We start from the raw sequence: 24,747 nt of genomic DNA on the forward strand, positions 1-24,747 counted from the left end.
TTATTCAAATGAAAACATCGAGTAGCATATTTGTTTTACAAAATACCTTTTTGTTTCTGCAGCAAATTGATGACATAGTGAAACTTTACTGCAAAGATGGCGAAGATATTTGGAAAGCATCTTGGTTCAGGATAATAATTACCACTTGTAGCAGTGCAGGAATGTTTTATCAAACAGGAGTAAGGTACTGTACTATAGACAGGAGTATTGCTGAGATAGCTGGAAATTGCAAAATCTCAAGCCTTACCCTCTGAGATACCCTCTATATTGCAACTTCAGCTGTTTTAATACAGTTCATTGCATGTACCTCTGTTCTTAAGAGGTTTGCCAGGAAGACAACTTGTTTTTAGTAATGTTTCAGCTGAGACTTTCTCCACACACAGTGAGTTTAAGAAATATCTTGAATAAAATTAAGAAGTCTTGACACAGTGGTTTCTCCACCACTAGCAGTTGGAGCCTTAGAAATTATATTGCTTCTTACAGTCATGTTGGCTTAAAAGTATTGTAGGAGTTCACACTAAAAATTGTATTTTACTTAGTAAAGGTGACCTGATGAGAAAACTAGCTGTAAACAACCTCCATATAAAGTGCTATTAAGCAAAATCACAGGAAACTTTAACTTTTTTAAAGAACGCTTTAAGCGTCTAACTGTCTTAAGAGTTGTTTGGTGGAAACAGGGCCTAGTGATTGTCTTTGCGTAAACCAAGTGCATTATTCTAATTAAATAGCTGAGGGAATTTGAAAACAATGATTTTTTTCCAAGTATCTTAGCCTTGCCCTAACTAATACTTTAAGATAAGCAGTGGTTGTGTATATGATAGTACGGAAGAGAAATCACAGATGAGGAATCAGTTACTGAGTTTTCTTCTACCTTCTGTGTTTTGAAATATTTTAACCTTTGCTGTATATGTGGAGGGAGGTTCCTGGTGCACATGACAAGGAAGCTTACGGAGCTGCTGAGGTCAACCACAGGGTGGCAGAATGAACTAATCTGAAAAAAAGCCCTCTTTTGAGTTCATGTTATTTAATTCTAGGCTTGGACACTTCACACATGTGATTTTGGATGAAGCTGGGCAAGCATGTGAACCAGAGAGCCTGATTCCTATCGGGTTGATTTCAGAAGCTAATGGACAGGTAATTCTCTTAGCATCATCTTCTGAAAGGAAGAACAAGTTTTTTGCTTGCTGTTTTTATTGTTGTGAATGTTGTAGAATGCAAGCTGCCATTTTTTCATACTTCTGTCCTGGGCCTAAGCCTGTGCAAACAAATTAGAAGTCTGTGAGGAAAGCAGAGTACTTGACATAAATTCATCTTACAATTCTGAAGTGTGCATGTTACTGAAACTACGTTTTCTAATAACTGTTATAATACAAGGTGGTTTTTTATCTGTATACGCAGATAGTTCTTGTTGGGGATCCAAAGCAGTTAGGACCTGTAATAAAATCAAAAATTGCATTGGCATTTGGCTTAAATTTGTCCTTGCTGGAACGACTGGTATCAAGGGATATGTATCTGAGAGATGAGGATGCCTTCAGTGCCTGTGGATCATATAATCCTTTGTTGGTGAGTAAAACTAAGTTATTTCAGTTTATTTCTTGTAAAGAAGGAGAAACTCTGGTTGCTGATGTTTCCTTGCCATCTTTCTTTACTCCTTAATGCTTAGTATTAACTAAAACAGTTGTTTTTCTAGGAAGACTTGATTATTTTGAATAAATATTCAGAATATCAAGGATGTTCAGCCTTCTAACCTCCTAAAGCCCTTTTTGGCTTGAAAACAGACAGACCCTTCAGAGTTGGTCAAACGTAGCACACATAGCATAATTCCAAATAACAGCTTAAAATTTCCTTCCATCTCCATTGTCCAAACTTACCATAAATTCATAACGTAATTCTCCACAAATGGACAAGTTTGAACAACTTACTTCAGGAAGGGGGAAAAAAGAAACTTCCTGTTTCCTTACCACTTCTTCCTCTGAAGGATAGCTTTGGATATTTGTCATACAAGCGTAAGAAAACAGTGTTTACAGGGTAGCTGGGAATAACTGAATGTTCCATGGCATAGAGAAATACTTAAACTATTCCCTTCAACTCTGAGCTGGAACTGTGTCTAGCAGCCCAGTACATGAACTGGTGTATCAAAAGCAAATTGCCGTTAGTGAAATGTTTTTAGGACAGTTGGTGAACACGTTTTAGTGAGCATAAGCACATTTCACAATCAGGATCTGGCAACCTGTTGATATATCCTTGACCAGAGTAGCTCCTTAATGTCATTCCAAAGTATGGATTTGAATCGAAGAGCCTCATAAGTAGATTTTTTTAATGATCAGAACCATTACTTCTTACTTGACATTTGTTGAGTAAACACTTTAAATTTAAACAAGGTAAGCTCAGTCTTGCTTTGTGGTCTTCTGTAGCTCTGAAGGTTGAAAGGTAGAGAATGAAAAGGGCACTATTTGGGGCAGTAAGTTCTTGAACGTGGACAGCTCTACACATGCATGTTGAACATGTCTTCCCTACATGGGGTACTAAAAACATCCTTTTTTGCTAGACTCTGTGTCCGTTTGATTAGTACAGAAGCAGTTCAGAATGTCGTTACAGTTTCCTAATGCTCTTCTATGGTAAAGTACCTAAAGTCCATTTCAAGTGGCAGAGGTAGCATGGCTAGTTAAGTAAGCACAAATGTTTCAGTGGCTTTAAGTTCTTGTCAGCCTGAAATACAGGGCTAAAATGTAAACTTAATTTACTAAGGTGCCTTCTCATTCTTGTGGTACTGTACTTTGAAAAATTAAAACCAAAGGTGATGTGATAATTGTGTGGCCAGAGGAGGAAGCCTGATGGCAGACCTAAGTTGCTGGGGGGGACAGGGAGTGGGTGATGTTTAGCTCTAGCTAAATCACAATTACAGATCACAATCACAGTTTTTTCCCTTTAATGCAGTTCTTTGGCAGCTTTAGAAAAGCTAAACACTACAGGATGGCAACATAGGAGCTGCAGCAGACTTTGAAGCTTGATGAATAGTTGCCTGTTTCAGTTAAAATTTTTTTTTCTTGTCGCTGCAGATCACAAAGCTTATAAAGAACTACAGGTCGCATTCTGCGTTGCTTGCTTTACCATCTAAACTGTTTTATCATAAAGAGCTGGAAGTTTGTGCAGACACTTCAGTAGTAACGTCTTTGTTGCATTGGGAGAAATTGCCCAGGAAGGGGTTTCCGTTAATTTTTCATGGAGTCAGGGTACGTAAAATGTTCATGTAGTCAGGTATAAACAAAGGGGCCTCATAGAAGTTGTCTGACGTTGTAGACAGCAAGTTTTATTCTTTAGAATTAATTTCAGAAAGGGTATGAAAATAACCTTTTGTAAGAAGTGTGGCTTCTTGTTTTTGAAACAACTACTTCTTCAGTACTTAGTTGGTTTTTGAAAAAACCACTGAAGTCAAATGTTTGCAAAGAACTTGAGCAGCTGCAGATTGAAGTATATTGTGGCGACACTTTAATACAAAAAATTAAGTTGGCAAATTAAGCAGCATGGAGCTGCAGGCAGCTCCGTTAGATTTAGATCGCTTCTGATACGAGTTTGCTGCATTAGAATGAATACGATCCCCTACAACTGGAAGATCATTAAAGATTAAGTAGTGGGGGCGTGGGGAATAGAATGTCAGGAAGAGAAGTTTTCTGTGGTCTTCCAAGAATTAGTGAAATAGCAAGTGGTATATCCACTGTTTGGAGGTGCTTTTTGAACTACTTGCAGAGTTCTGCCTTGCAGAAAAGCAGATTAGCAGCTTGCTAACACCTGTCAATCTGAGTTGAGATTTGCATCCTTTGTCACATAGAAATCACTGTCATCATATAAATAATCTAGCTTTTTAAAAAAAAGTTGTGATGCTTTTTCATTCATTGGAAGGGGTTTAGAGCAAAGAAAGGGAATTTGTATATAACATTACATCACACTTTTTTTTTTTGCATTTAGGATGTTTGAGACTAATCTATTAAATACATAGTCATATCAGCACATGGTCTTCATCTGCTCACTTTGCTTCCCCTAATCCAGGGCAACGAAACACGCGAAGGTCACAGCCCCTCGTGGTTTAATCCAACTGAAGCAGTTCAAGTGATGCAGTACTGTTGCCACCTGGCTAAAAACGAAAGCACTGCAGTGTCTGTGACTGATATTGGAGTGATCACACCGTATCGTAAACAGGTATAATTAGTGTTTAAAAACTTCAGAGTTAGTGTATTTCATGTTGTGGTTTTGCATTGTTGTGGTTTGTTAGAGCAGGAAGACCTGTATCAGAATGTCACTGTGTGTCATTACATAGTGTGTTATCAATCATTAATGATGTTTCCATTGAACTGTAAACCTAGATAGCACTAATGGCATTCTGTTTTGCTTAGTTTTATAAATCAGGAAATGATAGGGAGAGTTCTGCTTGTAGTTTTGGGAATCAAAGCAGGTATTTCAGTTGCTGGGAGTAGAGAGCAAGTCAAGAATTTAATATGTAACAGCTGGAACAGGTATCTGATATCCTCACTTACTGTCCACGCTGAGGAGCAGAACAAAACGGAAGTGTAGCAAGTAGATGGCATGTCACTTTGTTGTGACTTCGAGTAAACTACGCGAATTGGGACTTAGCAGTCCAGCAGTCAGACTCGAAGCTTGTACTGCTCTTTGAACCCATACAGAATGTCAGGTGGCAACTTCAAATTCAGTACTTTATTTTTTAAAACTGTTTATGGTCAAGTCTGGTGAGTATATGTCTGCTTTAATTTTTAAAATAAGAATAAATCTTTTATTTCCAGAGGATGCTCTGGATAGGTTGCGCTCAGTTTTTTCTTGATGTGCACATCTCAATCTTTGTGGACATGCATGCGAGGGCTGGGGGGAACACTGTAAGGCATGTGGAAAAGACCAGCCCTGTTTTGAAGAACTCTGACTTGCAAATTAGAGTTATCTGTGCTGATTCCTCTGTTGAAGCATATGCACCCACCTGTATTTACAGTTACTGTGTATTTTTCAAATACTTATATACGGTATTGATGTGGCTGAGCCTCTTGTATTAAAAGCTGTGAAGTGTTTTAGGGAGTATGACTGTGTCCTTCATCTGCCTGTGGTGCAAGGCATACTAATAACGTCTGCTTCAGGAAAGTCACTTTGTCTTGCAAGAATGCTGATGTGAAAATAATGACTGTAACCCTTGGCTTAGCCATGGTTCATTTTTCACTAAATTTGGAGCACTTCAGCTGTAGCCTCCAAGCAGCTTTTTGCTGGTGATGATACGCTTATCCCAAACATACCAGCATTGCGGAGGGCAAGACTGCCTTGTACCCTCTAGAAGAGAGCAAGCACCTATGGTCACACCTCGCCTCTGCTTTTCACTCTGCATGGTACAGCTGGCAAGTAGAGGGGGAATCTCTGCATGGTCTTCTGGAGGGGTGGGGGAAGCTGCTTGCCCTACCACACCTGTTTTAAGTCTTGGTTTTGGATATGTTCCACACTGCAAAAAGGATTCCAATGGATAAACTCCTAAGATCTAAGTTGTCGTTCTCATTAAAATCTGTGTTTATCAAAAAACTGTCAATTTCTGTACACGTGGTGGAAGTATTTCACTTGCTGAGTCATGTAAGCAGTGTTAGACCTCTCAGAAAAAAGCTGCTGTTTCATTTTTAAATTTCACTAGTGGCTGATGGCTAGCCTTGCTGTGGGCATTCCCTACAACCTGTCTGTGTTAAGTTACTTATTTTTGTGTCATATGTTTTGGCTTTGAAGTAATCCAGTCTCAAATGTGAAAATAAATTCCTTCAAATTTTTTTGTAGGTGGAAAAAATCAGATTTCTCCTGAGAAGCATTGATTTGTCAGATGTTAAAGTTGGCACGGTGGAAGAGTTTCAAGGGCAGGAGCACATGGTTACCATCCTATCAACGGTATGTATATTGCTCTGGTCCTGTGTAGAATATTTGTATGTTTTTAATTCTCTGGCTCCTTTGACGTGGGGCTTAGGGAGGGAAGGGGAGGAGGAAGCTATATTTATCGGTAGTCTGTTGCAGTATTTGGGAAAAGTGCTTATTTTAAGCACATGTGAACAAGGTGGCGTCTGGGCTTTAGAAGTAAACTTTAAACCTTTTTGGATGTTCACACTGAGTTTGTTCTAGAGTTTCATGCAGATTATGTACCTTCAGTTAAGTGTGCTTAGAGAGGATGGAAACTGGAAGCATTATTAATATTAGAGGAGTGAGTGAATCACAGTGATTGATTACCACACTCCAGTTGACAGCCTGAAAACTGTCTGCAGCAGCTGAGACACCAGGCCTCAGAAGACTGAGGAGGAGCTCCACTCACCAGTGTTTACCACCCCTTTGTTTTTGGTTAGGTGCAGGTGTGTGCCAGTTCCTGCCCTCTAAATGCTAGATGTTACTCCAGTGCATTTGCACACATCTCTGGTATGTGGATTCACATGAAAACCCCATATGGAGAAAAAATACTGCAACTTCTTTGTCCTTTGTCTCCTCAGGCATGGAATTGTTGGATGGGGCTCTTGATAGCGGAGTTTTTCTTGGTGCTTGTAAGGAGAATTTAGTGTGGAGTCAAGAAGTATAAGCAGTCAGCTGATCAATCCTGAGGTGTTTTGCAGATGCCTTTATACAGGAATGTGTGATACTGATCCTTTATGTTCTGAGCTAACATCCAAGTATGCTCTGGTGAATATATTGTACGTACAGCCTGAGCTGCTGGCCAGGAGTAAAAAGCTGTGCTGAGTCAGCAGAGAAGGTGGGTGGGAAACCTGAGAGAAAAGCTAACCTGACACTGAACATCACAGTGATAGCAGTTTGGTGTATGTGATGGTGTTCTGGGGTTTTAGACTTCTTTCTGGTGGGCATTTTGGACCCACGTGGACCTTTAAAGACCTTTATTTCTACAGTGTGAAACTGGTTTCAGAATGCAAACAAAATCTGTATGCTTGCTTTCGGTCCAAATGGTAGGATGTTTTTGGTGCAGTAAGTCTCAAAGTAAAGTAAAAGGTGTGTGTCTGGAATGTGGAGTTCTTGAGGCGTTTGTGACCTGGGATCCTTTAGAACTGTTTAAGAACGTGCACTATTACAGAATGAGCCCCTTTGAGTCTGGGTAATGGCACAGAGGACAGACTGGTCAAAGGAGGCAGTGCAGACCAGGAATGTGTGGCTGAAGATAGGACTGGTACTGGACTACTTTTAACAGCACTGCATAGGATTTCTGAGAGAGAGGAGGACAAAATAGCTATTAAAACAACCAAAGCTCTGGAAAACTGGATGACTGGGGAGGAAAAGGAGGGAAGAAATTGGTTTGGGTGAGGGGTTGTCTTGTGGCTTGGAGGAGGCATTTGGGGGATTTGCTTGCTTGTTTTTTTTCCTAAGGGCAGCAGAAGCATGCTTCTCTCCATGCTTTATCATGTCGTGGCTTTTCAGTCCAGCATTGTAACTATCTTAAAATAGTTGTAGGTACACACTGTGCTCCTATTTATACAAACTCATTATTGGTGATGGAAAATTATTTTATCAAATATGAGTTCAAATATTGATTGAAATAAAGGTGAAAACTTGATGAGAAATCATTATAAAGCACATTAGTTGCTTCAGTGGCATTTTCCTCTAGGCTATGAAACACTCTGAAATATCATTGAACTGTAGGACTTAGAAAATCACTAAGTACCATTTCTTCTACTGAAAAGACAAAATTGGTGTTTTTCAGGATGTAATGTTAGTATTTTGTGTTTCAAATTACAGTGGATATTCCTGATACTAAAATAAAGCTAATATGCCACTTTTCTGAAATTGCTGAAGTTGTGTTAGTGGGCTATTGGAGAAGAGCTCTTCTCTGGAAAAATCCATTGTGGGAAATGTAGTTATGAAGCTAGCTTGTGTATTGCTCACACTGACCTGTGGTTTGCTGCGGTGAGCAAATCATATATTGAAGTTACGCTATGGCTAGGAAAGTTGGTTTCTCATTATTCCAATTCTGAAACTAACCATAATTAATTTCTAGGTGCGATCTCATGAAGGCGTATTTATGGAAGATAAATACTATTTGGGCTTTCTCTCTAACCCAAAGCGATTTAATGTAGCAATTACTAGAGCAAAAGCTTTGCTGATTGTTGTGGGAAATCCTCATGTTCTTGTGAAGGTAAGTTTGTTTGTTATCTTTGATTTGCATGTGGTATTTGCCGTGATAAGATAAACGACAATTGTAAATGACTAATCTATGGGGTTATTTGATGTTAGAGAACATCTTTTATGTTCATAGTTGGTATGCTGTCCTCAGTCTGCGTTTGGGATTACCTGAACTCCAGAGGTTCCTGTAAGGGTGGACAGTTCAGGCCCCTGTGCAGTAGACTCCCAAGCACAAAGAGAACTTTATTGCTGATCTGTGCAGGCAAATCCTATCTGCTTTTTCTGTCTAGCAGAGGTCAGAACCTCAATGCCAAAGTTCTCCAGCAGCATGTAAGTCCAATGAGAATGTTCTAAATGTTGTTACTGCAGCTGGACTCCTTCACAAAACGCAGTTACTGCCATCTTTAAATGGAGAGAGGAAGCATTCTCCATTCAATTGATTGCTCCCAATTGATACAACAGCCTGCCAGGGAAGTGTCTGAACTCAACGCATGGTCCTTCCATAGAAAGAAGATGGGCTTTTCTTAATACCTGATAAGATAGAAGGAAAAGAGTATTCCAGAAACAAACTAAATAGAAAGCTTAGTCTCCCCACACCTACATGCAATAAATGTAACTTAGTGCAGCTCTCAGTATCTTCCTCCGATGTTATTCCACACCTGCACTGTTTGCATCGCTCTGTTTCTGGAAGAGGTCCAGTTAAATCTCCTGCATTCATGTGCTATGCTAATTTGTTTGAAAATTCATTACACACAGTAGCATGATTTATATTAAACATTAATCTTTTCTTGTAGGATCCCTGTTTTTGTGCGCTGCTGGAGTACAGCTTAATGAACAAGGCTTATGTAGGTTGTGACCTGCCTTCTGAGCTGGAACTGCTGCACCAGTGAGTGTTGCTTTAAAAATACCATAAATTGCTCTATACCATTTGAAAGATGACATATAAAAACCTCTGCTACAATATATTAAGATCTGATTTTTGCATTCTTAAGTACTGTAAACATAATAACATGTAACCATATTTTCCCTCACTCCATAAGAAAAGTCTGAGCATTAAGTACAGGGTGTTGCTGACTTTAGTATTTTGCATACCCCCAAATGATGCATGATGTATTTAGGGAACATAAGGGGAGCTGGGGTGGGAATGTGGTTCTGCAGGGGAAAGTATTTATGGTGGCTCTAATATAGTCAAGGAAATTTGTTTGAAAGATTGATCTAAACATGTATTACATCTTGCTAGAAGGGACATTCTAGAAGAAAATTTTTATTAAAATTGTTATTTATGTAAAGGTAGTCAAAATTCATTTCTCTTATTTCCTTTAATTGACAGATGTGAGTGATTTTTCCAGTGTTGAAGATGCATTCAGTCCTCTTCTGATTTTGAAGCTAAGAATGCTTAACAGAAATCCATTTCTGAGCGAATCCAACACCTTTTGGCCTCAGGGAAAGGCACATGTTCTGGAATTCTTTGAAGTTTATCCAAGAGACACTTGTAATACTTCTAAAGAAGTAAAAAAGTTGACATTTAACAGTATAAAAGAGTGGTAATTAGTCTGCTTTTTTTTGGAAAAAAGTGTATAGCTTTATGCTTCTGTTCAGAAGTGTATGCAAGTCCTGCAAGCTTCAGAAGATACTGAATAATTATGTTAATTTTTTCTTATTCTGTAACTTTTTTGAGAAGCTCATTGTTCTCAGACTTCTGTAATGCCTTCTGAGACTGGTCTGTCCCACGAACATATGTCTTGTAATCTCGTTACAGGAGCGTTACAGTAATATATCTGCACTGTGAACTGGAATGATGCATGAATCATTCCAGTTGGCTGATGTTGAGTACCTTAAGCCAAGCAGGCTGAAAAGCCCTACTTTCTGGTCTAAAGACTCTGTATGTACTTGAGTTCATACAGGGTTCTCTTATTTCTTTACTGCAGTCCAGCTGTCTGGTGTATGTCAGAATGCCTCAGATGATGGATTTAAAAAGGAGAAGGTGGGGCGAAAACTGCTTGGCGTTTCTGCAAATGCATGGTAGAATAAAAAGTTGTATTTTACTTCAACGAAATGAAAAATAACTGATGGGCTGGCTGATGGCTTAGCAGTACTCTTGCAATCACCTTAATTGTGTGCTGTGCTGTTCCCTTGAACTGAATATTCTGCTCTTGTTGTCCTCTAAGTCTCACCGTACAGCACTGTAGAAGTAATCATGAAGCAGTATGTGCACTTACGATGCACCAGGTCTTACAACCGCTACTCAGCCCTACTGCTGCTTACACCTACTGTCAAGTGTGCTCATGCTCTCCTTGAAGAAGAGATTTATTAATTCCTTGCTTTAGTAAGAAATGATAGAGGCCAGAGTGGTGCCACCATTTCTTGAGGATTAAGATGGAGGTGCATTGAGTCAGAGAGCACAGGAACACCTTGGCATTTTTCCCTCCTTGCCCTGTATTAGATACTGATGGTTTACAAAAGGCAAGAGGTAGTCTGTAAAGCAAACAGTTCATGAGCTGTTTAAGATAAATAGTTAAGAGTTTTAAAATCTGTCAAAAGACCAGTCAAGACATTGCATAAATCCCAGAGGTTTTCTTAACAGAATTGAAGCATGTAGTATTCAACTGTGTACTCACCAGGTTGTTCTGGTTTTCTCAGTATGTTTCAAAAAGTAATGAAGGTTTGAGAAGTATGTTCTGTTGTAGCTGTTGCAGCCCTACGAGTAGTCCAGTGCTAAACTCTGTGCTGTGGCAAGGAGTTCCCGCAGTGGGTTTCTTTCTTTTTGGAAGAGATACCTTAACCTGTAAGTGGCTGCATTTAGACCTCCAGTAAAAGAAAAAGCATGCTCTTTAATATCATTTTAGAATATGAAGGCTTCATCAGTCACAGTCCTTCCTATTGCTCATTCTAGTCTTCTGTTGTTTTCAACCTTTTAAAGTTGTAGTTTAATGGAATTTCTGTCATCGATCTGTTCAGAGTGATGCAGGTCAGGTCAGGCTAAACCATTGGCGTAGGAGTTGCTGGGCAAATAATTCTGCTCCTGCTAGTTCCATATTTTGTCAGAACAGAAATTTGCTTTATCTAATAAAAGTCACATCCCTAACAATTACATAGCAACATATTGAAGGTCAGGCTGCGGGCCTCCAGCATCAGCCAAATTATTTGAGCCTGCCAGCTCAAGCAGTCCAAGATACACGTGTGTGCCTGGGTGCTACCTGGTGCTGCGCTGAAGAGGCTGCACAAGCAGGTGGGTGTATTTTAACAAATAATGGGGGGTTGGAGCCCTGTTAATTTTTTCTTGCTCTTCATTCTCTTGAAAAGTGGACAGTTTGTACCTGAATGAGGAAAAAATAAATAAAATCAGGTTGTACTTGCAGCCTGTATTCTACACCTCCTGTGATTTTTTTCCATTCCAAGTAAGGACGTTAGATCAATGGGGCAAGAAATAGAATCAGAGTACGCACCAGCTGCACCTGCTGTACACTGTCTTCTGGAACCTTGATTTTATAATGTTGTGAAAGTTTAACGCACTCTTCTTTAAATAAAATAGCTTTAAGTTGTCGAGGGACATTGGGCTGCATATTTTGGAGTTCAGATACCAGAAAAATAAGTATTCTGCATCTTAATAAGAAACAGACTCTTTAAAAAAAAAACTACAGCATTCATTCACAGAATTAGAAACAATTCATTTGTCTCTGTTTTACCAGGCTGATTATTTAAACAATTGGCTCGTTTTGTAATGGTAAGGAACATGCAATAAGGCTGCAAGCTTGGGGGGGGGCGGGGGGGGGTTGGGATGTCTTCCAGCATATGGTGAATAATGGGAGTATGGAATAATCCTTTTAAATGTCTTACATTTGCTTACAGCTTTAGGCGGTTTTACATCTCAATACTTCTTTAAAGATATAACGGTACCCTAAAGATATATCGGTACCAGTTTCTTGAGAAATGCTCTGTAAGGGTAAAAGGAAGCACTTCCACTGCTGTGTCTCACTGGAGTGCAGTAAGTAAGGATGTGATGTGCTGTAGAAGGAACAGAAGGCAAACTGCAGACCATGGAACAGACGACTGTCTATAAATAGAGGACAAAGTGCTGTTGAAATGTTCATTTTGGAAAGGCTTGGAATTTGACCAAAAGGCACAAACGAACAGAATAGTTCTTCTAAGAAATAGTAATGTCGAGGAAGAAGAACTTAAGAACCAGGAGAGACTAGAGTTAAGGAAATAATACAGTCAACAAATGGTAAGCAGAGAAAATAGGAAAAAAAATACACCCCACAAATAGTCTCTTTTTCTAAACTTTACAGGGTTAGCTCTGATTTTCTTCATATATAACTTCTCCTCTTGTCTATCTGGAAGGTGGAGGCGACAGGGAAGTGCTAGAACTGAGCAGAAGATTCTTACCTGGTATCTGCACAGCTGCAGCTGAATGGCTGAGAGCTGTGTTTTGACTAGATCGTCCAGGCTACCTTTCTAGCTAATGGAGAGAAATAAGGTGGCTTACTGCATCCTAACATGTGTCTGGAATATGTGAATGAATCCCCCGAAGGTGCCTGTCTCCCTGCACTGACTGGAGAGGGAGGCTAGGAGCTGGGATGAGCTGAGTTCTGGACAACTGAAGATAAGTGAGCAAAAACCTGCCTCAGGTGCCCATCTTCTTTCCCTAGAAGCACAGGAGGCAGTTCTTTTCCTAGAAGTTAATGGAAAGAATCATAGACTGGTTTGGGTTGGAAGGACCCTAAAGATTACCCAGTTCCAACCCCCTGCCGTAGGCAGGGATGCCACCCACTAGGTCAGGTTGCCCAAGGCCTCATCCAACCTGGCCTTGAACACCTCCAGGGATGGGGCATCCACAGCTTTTCTTCTAATTTCCTTCTAATGTCTAATCTAAATCTCCCCTCTTTTAGTTTAAAACCATTCTCTTTGTCCTCTCACTATTGGCCTATGTAAAAAAGTATAAGGAGAGAAAAGTGTTTGGGAGAATTAAAACATTGGAATTTCATGGTTTCTGCTCGTGCTGAAGAAGTAGAGCTTGCTGCTGTAGAGGCAGACCTGTTTACCTCTCTGTGGAGCACAGCAGCACAAAATTAAACGCTTCAGCGCACTTTTTAGTACAGCGATGCTTAGCAGAAGCGTGTATTTTTGTAAGAAATCAGAGTGTTCCCAACAACACACCAGAGGAGAAACAAAACAGTACCAGTGTGTGGCTGCTGCTGCGGTGGGGCTGGGGCAGAGCAGCCGCTCTACACAGCCCTGCAGTGAGGTTGGGGGAAACGTGAAAGTATGCACGCGGGCAGCTCCTGGCCGTGGGCTGAAAATATCTTGGGAAGTCTTGTGGTGGTTTCTGTTCCGCTGCTAGCAGGCGTACCCTGGGGTACCAGGGAGAACAGGATAGTGGGGACAGAAGGGTAGTGACAATTTCCCTTTTGGCTTCCCTTAAATTAATGTGCAAACAGCACAGATGGGATAAATGAGGCAGAAGAAGAAATCCAGCATACATTTCCTGTAGAGCTACTAAACAAAAACATTCTTTACGGAGTAGGACAGTGACCAAAAGGCATTTTAACCTCTGTCATAATTCCTGTTCTGGGCAGAATTCGAGGTTGTGCTGGAGCTGCCTGGTTTAACACTTGATGTTTGTCAGATGCGGCGATTTATAACTAAAGACCCAAGGAGAAAGCATGACTGAATTGCTGAGAGGTTAGTAAACAGAGACCAAACGACTTTCTTAAACTGCTCATTAGTTTTACTTAAGCCAGCAGTGATTTTTAAAAGCAATTTGCTTGCCATACTCTTCATTCAGATTCCTTCATCTGTTATAATACTATTAAGCTTTTGTCGGAAGTGCGGTGTACTAGGTAGCACTAACTAGATAACGAGTTTTCCCACATACATTCCAGCTGAATGTTGCTGTCTTATTTGCACTGAAAACGGTAACTGTGATATTATGCTTCTGCACTTCAGGATGTTCTGAAGTTGTCTTTAAAATGAGGGTGTGCTTATCAATGTATGTGGCTGTATGGCAGTACCCTGTGCATTAACCTCACTTCTGTGTGAAGTCAGTGCTGCCACCACTGAAAAATCTAGTAAGAGAAAACCTAAAGTGATTTTTTTATGACATTGTAGAAATATACATGGGAAGAAACATTGCAAACGAGCAGAATTAACTTTTATAGGATTTATTAATAGTAGAAATAAAAATAAATTTGTTACAGATAGGTAATTGCTGTCATTTGTAAATTCCTGTGTAATCTTTGTCCAGACTGTATGCAGATCTGCCTGGGATCAAAGTCAGTAAGATTTGGTCTGGAATCAGAAGTCAGTCTCTGTTGTCCTGCTTATAGAGATACCCTGAAATAAAATGAATTAGTGTTTCTCCAGCAAGAAAAGAATTTTTAACAGCTCAAGAGACTTTTCCCTTCTGTTTGTCATTTTTACCTCCTCGTGTTCATACGGCTGTGTATAGCACGGGTTTGCCTTTAGTCGTAACGTGCTGAGGAGGAACTAATGTGAACCGAACGAGCATTGGCCCTGCTTACGCTGTCACTGAAGATGTGTGGTAAGCAGGCTGGGGTCAGTGGTCTGAACTGCACATTGAAGAGATTTCAAACACATCCTTGTTCCTTGTATAAATGATTCCTCGGCCGTTTTAAGAATAAATTATTCAAAGAACTAGCTAAAGTTCAAATCTTACTTCACATGGTAGGTATGTTTTTAAACTCTCATGAAGATGATGAAGTGCTTTAAAAGTACATTCTCCTGTCTTCTGTTAGTCCCCGATGCGCCAAGCTCATCATCATTTCCTACCAAGTAAAGCTGTGCCTGTGATCATGGAGTAGCTGTGTTCCAAAATGCCTGTTTCAGGGTTTCAGGAATTCCTTGGGTTCCTACTGCAAAAGGGATTTGCCATTTCCACATTTTCATAATGTGAGTTTTCAGTTGGATTTGGTGCTGGAAAGCCTAGCAAGCCATGCCTTCCTTGCAGCCCCCAGGCCTGAGGAAGCAGCTATCTGTACCCAGAAAAAAAGCCCAAATATAAACTGTCAACACGGCTTTGGCTGAAGGATAGAACACCACTCCAAAGGATCATCCAGTGTAACCTGAGGATAGGGCCCAGGAACAAAGAAGTAAATTCACTCATGTGAGCAATGTTGTTGAAATTCAGGCATTTGCCTAGATGGGGCTGAGCACTCCGTGCCCAGAATCAACATCATTTATTCCTGTGAGTAACCTCACTGACTTGATGGACTTTTTGAAAATGCTTTGGAAAGCAAAGGGCGATGGTGGAACTTACTTATTTCAAAAGTTTCTTATCTCCTTTTTGTGCCGTATGCTAGGGATGTATGCAGAAACCTTGACAATGCTTGAGGAAGATGTTGACTCAGTATCTTGTGTCCAAATGTAAAGGTAGATAACTAATGGTGTATTGAAAGTATGAGTAAGCCCTCAGACTCCATGCAGTCGGTCCTGTGGGTTATTGCTTTATATAATTCACTTTTCAAGACTGGGAACTGCAGAACTGGTTAAGAATATGAGAAATAAAATAATCCCAGTTTCCAGTTAGAGTTTATCCCAGACAAAGAGTTAGAAATCTTGGGATTTCAGGATCTGTGCGCTGCTTGCATGTGTTTTTGCTAAGCATTTTTGATGCTCTGAAAAACATGTTTTGAAAAACTGCTTTATGCAGTGCAGATACAGGCTTGTGTAAGGACATCATCCAGTCTCCACAGACAGCAAAAGGAGTCCCACTATAGGTTTTGGATAGAGAAATAATAAAATTTAAAAGCACAATTAAAGTTTTCAGGAAGTGGATTGCCATTACATCAGCAAAAATTTGCAGGCATTGAGGCTGAAAACCTTTAAACGATGACGTTTTGTCAGGTACTCGTGTAACCTCTCCCTTTTTCTTGATCAGAACATCACAGATTAAATGTGAGATTTGTAACAGCTGCCTGCGTGCCTTGCGGTAGACGTGTGCAGCTGAACGATCCGGTAGGGCCTGAGCGGTCGGGTGCCCCAGACGAAGGAGGCAGGTACCTCGGCAATTCTTCCACCTCACCGACAACATCTGCGCCGGCAGGGCCTGGGCAGCCCAACGCCTCCCGCTCCGACCAAGGCAACTAATGGCTGCACGGCCTCTGCAGTGCATCAGGCTGAGCACATCCATCGTGATCAAAGAAAATGCACAGCTGTATTTAACTCCCCCTGCCGCCGGTTTCCTGTCGTGTATATCAGACTTCAGTAGAGCTGCTCCGTTAGCGGAGGCAGGTGGAGGTTTCCACAGGCATCTTGTTCCTTTCTTCAGGTAACGTGTCAGTTTTATGCAGGTTTACCCAGGATGACTGGTGAAGACTTTTACCACTATGATATTCCTTTAATAATTTTTTCCAGTTTCATTTATTTTGCTAATTAAAAATGTATTTCTCATATCTTTAGATAAGATATTGCAATCTAATATTGCAAAGACTAATTTCCCTTTCATGGCTTCAGGATCATGATGAACAACTGCAGTCTGCAGACACTAGGCTGAATGCCCTAAGGGCAGCACCACATTTTCTGCAGACATTACCTGTCTCGCTTGACTTGACTTTTCTCACTTGATTTTTGCTTACTTGACATTTTTCTTCTAATGCGAAAATGTCATTATATACTAATTTAATTCTGCTGCAGCAAAAGCTTTATTGAATACCCTAAACCTTTAAGCCTTCTCTATCAAATATCTATGCTGTTTGTATTACCTAGCAGCTTGTGAATCAGCATGAAAAGTTATTCATATGCTTTAATTTTCTGTATTGAAGTCACCTAAGTACATATTCAGTATCTTAAAAATTCCTTTAAAAAGACTATTACTTCAAGTCATTTTTTGAGAGTTTATCAAACAAGTTTCTAATTTTGGCCCAATATATTTTGTAAAATTTGCTTCAGATTTCTGGATTCCTGGTGTAACACCTGGATTTCTCTTTAGCTTCTCAGCAAAATACATCAGTTACAAAAAGCTACGGGGAAGCTACGTCGCTGTGCAGAGCTGGGCAGCCTCTGGTCCCTACCAGCAGAAAATACTGCGTGATCTGATATTGGGAAGAAGCCACATCCGAGGACTGCCCTTACCTTCTTGACTGACATTAGTTACGCCACCATAGGCAGCACATTCTCTACACTTTCTCCTCAGGGAAGACTGCCTGGCCTGTAGTTCCCTGTGTCGTGGTACTCACCCAGTTTAGTTAGGGATGAAGTGATGGGGGGTTTCCAGACTTAGCAGAACTTCAGGGTTCAAGCAGTTTTTTAAATTCAAACCAATTCAGATTATTTTCAGTTCACTCCTTAATAATGTGTCTGCAAATGAACTGCTTCCCTTAATTTGCCATTTTTTTCCACGTGACTAGTTATTTTTAACAAGCTCTATCAGATAACGATCGAATACAAATTATCTCCCCATTGCAGCCATATACAAATCGCATCTTCCTGCTACTTGCTAAAGAATATGCTGATTTCGTGCAGCCCCATTTTCTGCATCGTGACTGGCAGCTTTGCCCTCCTTGCCGGAGGAGCTTGTTGGAGCTGTTCGGCCACTGGGGTTTCATTTGTTCCAAGTCCATACAAGGAATTTTGCCCATTGTCTTCATCCCCACAGATGAAAGGATTTTGGTCAGTACCTCGCTTGTAGCTTTAGGCATACTGTTTAACTTCAGCTGCAGGGGCTTATGCCAAAATGAGTATTTTCTGATACAAATGCAGCAAAATCAGAAACTATTCAATCACTGATATCCTCTATTCAGAGGTAAGTAGCTCAGTGCAATCAAGTTAATATCGCAGACCACCATGTTATTACACCCAGGGTACAGCAAGATGTACAGCAGCACCTAGAGAGAGCTCAGCCACAGTGCTGGTGATGTACAAACGCAGACTGTTTGCAAATGCATGTGCAGTGGCTTAGCCTTACTGATATTTCCACTTTTTTTAGTATGACTGTGTAGGGCAATCCAATTCAGAGAGTGCATCAGTGTTTACAGGACCAGGGACACAACCAGCAGGCAGGCCACAGCTTCCCTGCACAACCAGTGTCTGGCTGCCATTACACTATTTTATTTTCTTACGCCTAATTAGAATTTCCATCGTTCAAATTTGTGTGCTTTGCCTCTCATGTTGCCACTTCTCTGTACCCTCATTAGGAAAGTGAAGAGAAGAATGTTTCTTAATAATGTTCTCAAATAAGACAAAGTCAAATACAAATACAAAATCTGTCTGAACTGTCTGAAGCAAGTGGAAATCTGTTATAATGCATCTGGGAGGATTTGTTTGCAGCTTTACTGTAGGACTTCTAATTAGTAACTTTCTCTGGAACAAGACAAAATGAGCTTTACTTCAAACCTTTATCAGCTTACGTTGTTTTGTGATAATGTTAGACATCAAAGTTGCTTGCACATCTTTTTAACACTAAGTCAGTCGAAATACTCAGAGAACATAAATTCAAGGAATCTATTATTCAGATTTGGAGTTGTAGTTTCACTGTGGCACAAGAGGCTAGGATACTCCAGGTAGCAGTAAAACCTAAGATGCATGCAGGCAGCAAAACCCACAAAGTCACACCAACAACCCCACAGGACAGTGCCCGGCACTCCAGATTCCCAGGCAACTGGTTTCTGCCCTCCCCAGCCCTGCAGGTTCCTTGCCTTTGTCCTGCACTGCCCCTGAGCCAGAAAACCCCATGGAGAGCTGGGACAGAGCTGCTGGATGGACTAGAAGGACTTCGCTGTTTGCTCACGACTTCCAAAATCTGGGCAGTGCAGTTATAGCAAGGGTTCAGCCCCAGCTGCTGGAAATCCTGAAGAAAAACCTGTTAGACATGTGCAGATGAGATCTGCAACGGGGGAGACCGTGGGTTTGTGGATGCCAGCGCTGTGCAGTAGTTCACAGCCAGCACACAGCAAACCCAACTGACCTGGGGCATCCAGGACTGGGCAGGTACTAGACATGGGTGTGTGTAGACATTGAGGGGAGTCTCAGCTGTGCCAAATTTCATGCACTTCTGTCAGGAAAATCTCAGTGACACAGCAGTCCTACTGCAGCAAACAGTGCAGATGCTTCTGGACTCAAACTGGTTCTCACGGTGACAAAAATATTTTTCACAAGTGCTACATAAGGTAGCACCAATATTGATCACAGTTTTTGACTGTTGTCTCTATTTCTCATGTATATTTGGATTCTAATTTTTGATAAATGTTGCAAGAATGTTTCCCTTCTCATCTTCTTCACTTCAGCCACTTCTAATCCTCTGAGCTGAAACTAAGCCAAAATATTCATGTATATGCTATACTCAAAGCTCAAAGGGTGATTACGAGTTCTTCAACAGTGAAAAGGGATGAATTTCTATCTCATTATCTTTGTTGCTATATTGCTATTAAAAATAGCTTTATAACTAGCTAAGCAAAGCACTGTTTTTTTTAGGAGTTTTCTTCCAATCTTGTTGTTCCAGAAACATATGTTTTGGCATCCATGAGAAAATATGCCCGTGCCTGGAAATAAAAGCCAGAAAATCTCCATTTGTGCATGCCCATTTGCAAACACCAGACAGCAAAAGCCCCTGAAGATCATACTCTGGTTCTGCTATATCTATTCTGTGATATTTTCTTCTAACAATGAGGAATGTCATCAGCTGAAGTCCTCTGGATGCCGAGTCCTTCCAGTATCTGGTTCAGTTTACACTGAAGTTAGCCTGATGCCCAAAGCAATTCACACCCAGCAGCGTCTGCCCAAAGGTGTGATGAAGGCTGCCTGCCCCCTGTGAGCACACAAGAAGTCACTGACCGTACGAGGCAAGCGCATGTGAGGAAATATCCACACATTTGCACGTGTGGATGCCAAGCTCGAGGCAGGTGAACTCCCTTCGCTCCCACGCTTTCTGTCTTGCCTGGCAGGCACCTACCAATGGTTATCGGTGCCCACGTGGTGACTGCTGGTCCGTGTGATGGTCGGTAGGGACAACTCCATCCTCTCCGTGAGAATGCAGAGCTGTTCCCAGGAGGACACTCCCCTGTGGTGCATTGTGAGACTTGCTTTTTTCTTAGCTGCCCCAAGGGCAGCAGGCTGCCAAGGCATATGGCTTTGGTGGGCCTGAGTACTGTTTGGTTCTGTGCTTGCTGGCAGTTGTGGTTTGGGACACTAGATCAGAGAGACAGTTCATAATTATGTGAAGGCATTGAGTATGGAGGCTGAACACAGAGCGTGTGATAAATCTGGCAAAGAAAATGAATGCTGCGACTGCTTTCTCATCCATCAACACTTCAGGAGCAGCAGAACAAGACGCAGCATGGTAGGTGGGATTATATAGCCTTGCTGACATGGGATGGCCAGCAATGGCTCCACAGTGTCTGAAGGATGTCATGGCTGTAAGGGAAGTACTCCAGTCTTCCAGGGCCATGGTACATGACTGAAGAAATCCATGCCAGTACTGAAACAGGCTCTCGGCAATTTCACTTTGCAGTTCCAATTCATTTAGAAGATTTGGGAGGGGTTGCCCAGTGCATGTGGAACACAAAAGCAAAATGGTACCAGCCTGAAAAGCACCTGGATGTTAAGATTGCAGAGGCATGTAGGTATATCCACGGCTTGCTGTGTCATGGTCCACAACTGGAAAACCAGAGGCGAGTATTTTTGCGTGGGGCAGAGCCTACATACTGATGGATCCCTTAAGCAAACAATGCTCCCTCATAAGCACTACAGAATTAAGGTTGAAACAGGCAAGGGAAATTAGGGATACCATATGTGCTCAAATCCATGCCACGCCTAGCAACTGAGTTATTGCTCACTGCAAACACATGTGCTGCCTTGTGGGCTGTGAACTGCTGTTAGACATTTTACATTGATAGGTTACAGATCTGAAGTGCTTCTTTTGCCTTCTGGGGTTGTTTGGTTTGGTTGTGGGTTTGGGTTTTTTGTTTGTTTGTTTTGTTTTTTTGAACACTCCTGGGATGTTAATCTTCGTAGACTACTTTGTGCCTAATTAATTGTAAGGACTTAGGTAGCTGAGGGCTTTTACTTTCCTTTACAGAATAAAATATCAATTAAAATGTAAATTTCTCCAGTTGCTGGCTTGGGGACACAGGGATCTGCATCACTGAACTGTGTAGATTACTCACTGTTTTCAACTGCATCAATAATAATACATCAGCACAGCTGCTCCTTCTCATTTCCATACAATTAAATGGACAATATATGGACAATATCAAGTGTTAAAGACCTGTATGAATTTTACTAATGTATCCAAGAAGGTTAAAATAGCCACGGTAGTTAGAGCAGCTGATTGATAATATGTTAACAGTCCCTATCAAAGAGACTGCAACCTGCATTTAAAAAAAAAAAAAAAAAAGGCAGGAATTTCGTTTATTTCCTCGCCTCTCCTCATTTCTTCTCTCTTTCACATCTTTACTTGGGCATGTAATGCAGAGCTGGCTGGAGACTACCTGGAGGAAAAATATTTCCGCCTTCACTATCTTGAGCCATCCACCTCCCTGGAATTATCTTCACTTCGTGGTAACAAAATAAGGAAGGCTAGATTAACTCCCTTCTGAGCATTTGCAAAGGAATCTAATAGTGAAGGCCGTGTATCTCTCCAGCACAACACACCAAGATCTGACCCACGGTGTGGGGAGAGAGGAGCTGTGTACTCATAATCTGTTGCAGAATCACAGACCCACAAGAGAACATGCTGCAAGTAGTTTAGGCTGGCTGTGAACCAGCGTTGCAGTTCCTCACCTTGACTCTCTCCTTTTTTTATTCCGTGTGAAATTCTCTGCTGTGTTCCTCCTGCATTTTTCCACCTTGAAACGGCCTCCGTCTTTTGCCTCTGTGGCAGTATCTTTCACAGCCCCCTCTGTCCTTCCTCCAGGGGGACAGCAGTACGCTTGGGTTCCTGCAGCATAGCTTATCCTGCAGACCTCAGAGCTCCTTGCAAAGCCCATCCAAGTAGAAGTCCTTAATAAGCAGGCAAGAAATGGAGGAAATGGAGTCCCTCCCATACTTCTGTATGCCAAGATGTAGGGTTAAAACATTTCTTGTTCTTAATATACCCATTGTTTGAGGACTGATGCACAGAAACAGCAACACAATTGATCATAATTGAATGCTTTGAGCATCTGTAAGATCACATTAGTATTTTCCTTTGTTTTTCTTTAATGCCATTCCAATATTCCCTGCCAGAGGACATAACGTGATATCGGAGGGGTTAGAATGCCTCCCTGGGAAGTGGGAAATGTGAGCTTTAGGTCCTCTTCAGCCTGAAGAATTTGAAGCCATACTTCTCAATAAAATGCCTAATCATGCTACAAAATAGGCTACAACAGTGTTGTTCTCCATCTGTCCTGCTGAAGCAGAGCCAATGTGCAGCAAAGAGTGCAAGATTAATGGGACCAGGGAGAGGGGATAAGCAACAGAGATACTGCATGTAGCACAGTGAGATGGGGACTACCAGCCATTTATGAGTCCTGGAGATTTTTGCTCCTTGCTCTGAAAGGTATTTGTGTATTTTATCTTGGGATGCATGAATGAGCAGGACTAGCAGCAGGAATCATGTCTCTTACACCTTCACTCAAGTTTAATGAGAAAAAAAAAAAGCCATCATCACCTCATCTGCACTTCCTTGTTCATTTGTAGTATGAGTCTACTTCAACTTTAAATGCTCCTTGCTACACTGAGCAGGAATTATGACGGCCTTCCATGTGATGGCTAATACCACTGCCTGGCAGGATGAAGCCTTTTCCTTGCAAGCTTCAGAATGGAGTTTGGAAAAGTGTTGCTGATTGCAGTCTGTATTGAGCAAAGCAGGTAAGTGAGGGCTTGGCTTTCCTATGTCAGATTTTGAAATTTTGAAGCAGGAGAATAAAACAAGAAACAAGCGATCTTCTGGTAACAGAAAAAAAAATAAATAAAAAGAAAAAAATAAAAAGACACCACCAACTAAATACCCAATACATTTTTGTCTCTAGTCTCCTCTGAAGTAATATGAATTGCTAGAATTAAATTCAAATTAAGATGCTTTTTTTTTCTTGGTGTTAGTTTCTCTACTTCAGTGGGCTCTGTCTAAAAGTATCATCAATCTCACATTGGTATATTCATCTCCAGGTCCCACGCACCAACTTTTTTAATACTCTTTACATTTCCTGCAATTAGCAACCTGTACATAGCTGTGGTCTTTGCTGCAGAAACATTTCAGCACCTTGCAAAAGACAAAAAAACCTCTGGGCTTTTCCAGTGTATTCAGCTGCAGTATTAACTGCCAGAAAGCATCCACATTTGGACTCTGGGCAGCGTTTTGGCTTGCACCACTGTAAGCCCCCTTAACTCCACAATGATAAACATCATAATGATATTTCAATAGAAGTATGGGGTCAATGCTGCATAAAGTCCCATGTCACAGGACACAAAAGTATTCCTTTGTCACATTTTCTTGGTTGTTTTGGGTAAGTAGTTGGGAAGTCTTTGGGAAATGAAATGTTTTCAGTTTTGTGCATGTAAAATAGCTTTTAAGATAGTGACCAAAGTATATTACATGTCTGACTCTGCTCCTTTAGACTGGAGAATTGTGATGTAATTGGTTGACAGTTATGATGCTTATTGATAAAGAAACACACCAGTAAGAGGCTGATAACACCTTAATTGGCTAATGAAAAATAATAATAATATTAGTGGTATTCATTCCCAACTGTATCACTACAACCAATGCAATACTGAGTTACAATTCTATCTCCTATTAGTACTAGCAGTAGTAATCCACAATTGCATCACTATAAAGAAATCTTGTAAATTGTATGAAAGCTCTATTATGTTACAGTTCTGTTGTCTTCCCTTCTCCACTCAGCACTAGGGCACAAGCCCATCCCACAGGGACCATGGTGTCCAACTCCTGGCTCTACACAGGACCACCCAAAAATCAGACCCTGTGTCTGAGAGCACTGTCCAAATGCTTCTTGAACTCCGGCAGCTCGGTGCTGTGACCACTGCCCTGGGCAGCCTGTCCCAGTGCCCGACCACCTCTGGGTGCAGAACCTTTCCCTAACCCCCAGCCTGACCCTCCCCTGTCCCAGCCCCATGCCGTGCCCTCGGGTCCTGTCGCTGTCCCCAGAGAGCAGAGCTCAGCGCCTGCCCCTCCGCTCCCCTCGTGAGGGGGCTGCAGGCCGCCATGAGGCCTCCCCTCAGCCTGCTCTGCTCTGGGCTGAACAAACCAAGGGACCTCAGACGCTCCTCATACGTCTTCCGCTCTAGGCCCTTCACCATCTTCGTAGCCCTCCTTTGGACACTCTCTGATAGTTTCATGTCCTTCATATACTGTGGCACCCAAACCTGCACACAGTGCTAGAGGTGAGGCCGCCCAGCGCAGAGCAGAGCAGGACAATCCCTTCCCTCGCCCGGCTGGCAGTGCTGGGCCTGATGCACCCCAGGGTGCGGTTGGCCCTCCTGGCTGCCAGGGCACACTGCTGGCTCATGGTCAACTTGCTGGCGACCAGCACTTCCAGATCCTGCTCTCCAGCCTCTCATCCTCCACACAAATGGGACCTATTTAATGGCAAGTCCCTAAATATTTTTTCATTGGTCCCAATTTTGCTGCATCGTTACCCAAATTTGGTGTTTCTA

General features: G+C 41.5%; 1 protein-coding gene across 6 annotated transcripts in view; it reads left to right on the forward strand.

Moving 5' to 3' along the window:
* Positions 1-11,752, forward strand: part of MOV10L1 (Mov10 like RNA helicase 1) — a 40,244-nt gene extending 28,492 nt beyond the window's left edge. For 2 of the 6 annotated variants that reach the window (XM_048080835.2, XM_048080838.2), the window contains 9 exons: positions 63-184; positions 1,035-1,134; positions 1,399-1,563; positions 3,060-3,233; positions 4,048-4,197; positions 5,812-5,919; positions 8,015-8,152; positions 8,934-9,025; positions 9,470-11,752. In XM_048080835.2, the coding sequence (XP_047936792.2) occupies positions 63-184; positions 1,035-1,134; positions 1,399-1,563; positions 3,060-3,233; positions 4,048-4,197; positions 5,812-5,919; positions 8,015-8,152; positions 8,934-9,025; positions 9,470-9,479 (1,059 nt within the window). In that variant the 3' untranslated portion in view covers positions 9,480-11,752. The remainder of the gene's footprint in view (positions 1-62; positions 185-1,034; positions 1,135-1,398; positions 1,564-3,059; positions 3,234-4,047; positions 4,198-5,811; positions 5,920-8,014; positions 8,153-8,933; positions 9,026-9,469) is intronic. The other 4 variants (XM_048080834.2, XM_048080833.2, XM_048080832.2 and 1 more) reach the window with 4 other exon arrangements.
* Positions 11,753-24,747: the final 12,995 nt, after the last annotated feature.

The sequence above is a fragment of the Anser cygnoides genome, chromosome 1 (assembly GCF_040182565.1).
Source record: "Anser cygnoides isolate HZ-2024a breed goose chromosome 1, Taihu_goose_T2T_genome, whole genome shotgun sequence".
In the NCBI taxonomy this organism is placed as follows: Eukaryota; Metazoa; Chordata; class Aves; order Anseriformes; family Anatidae; genus Anser; species Anser cygnoides.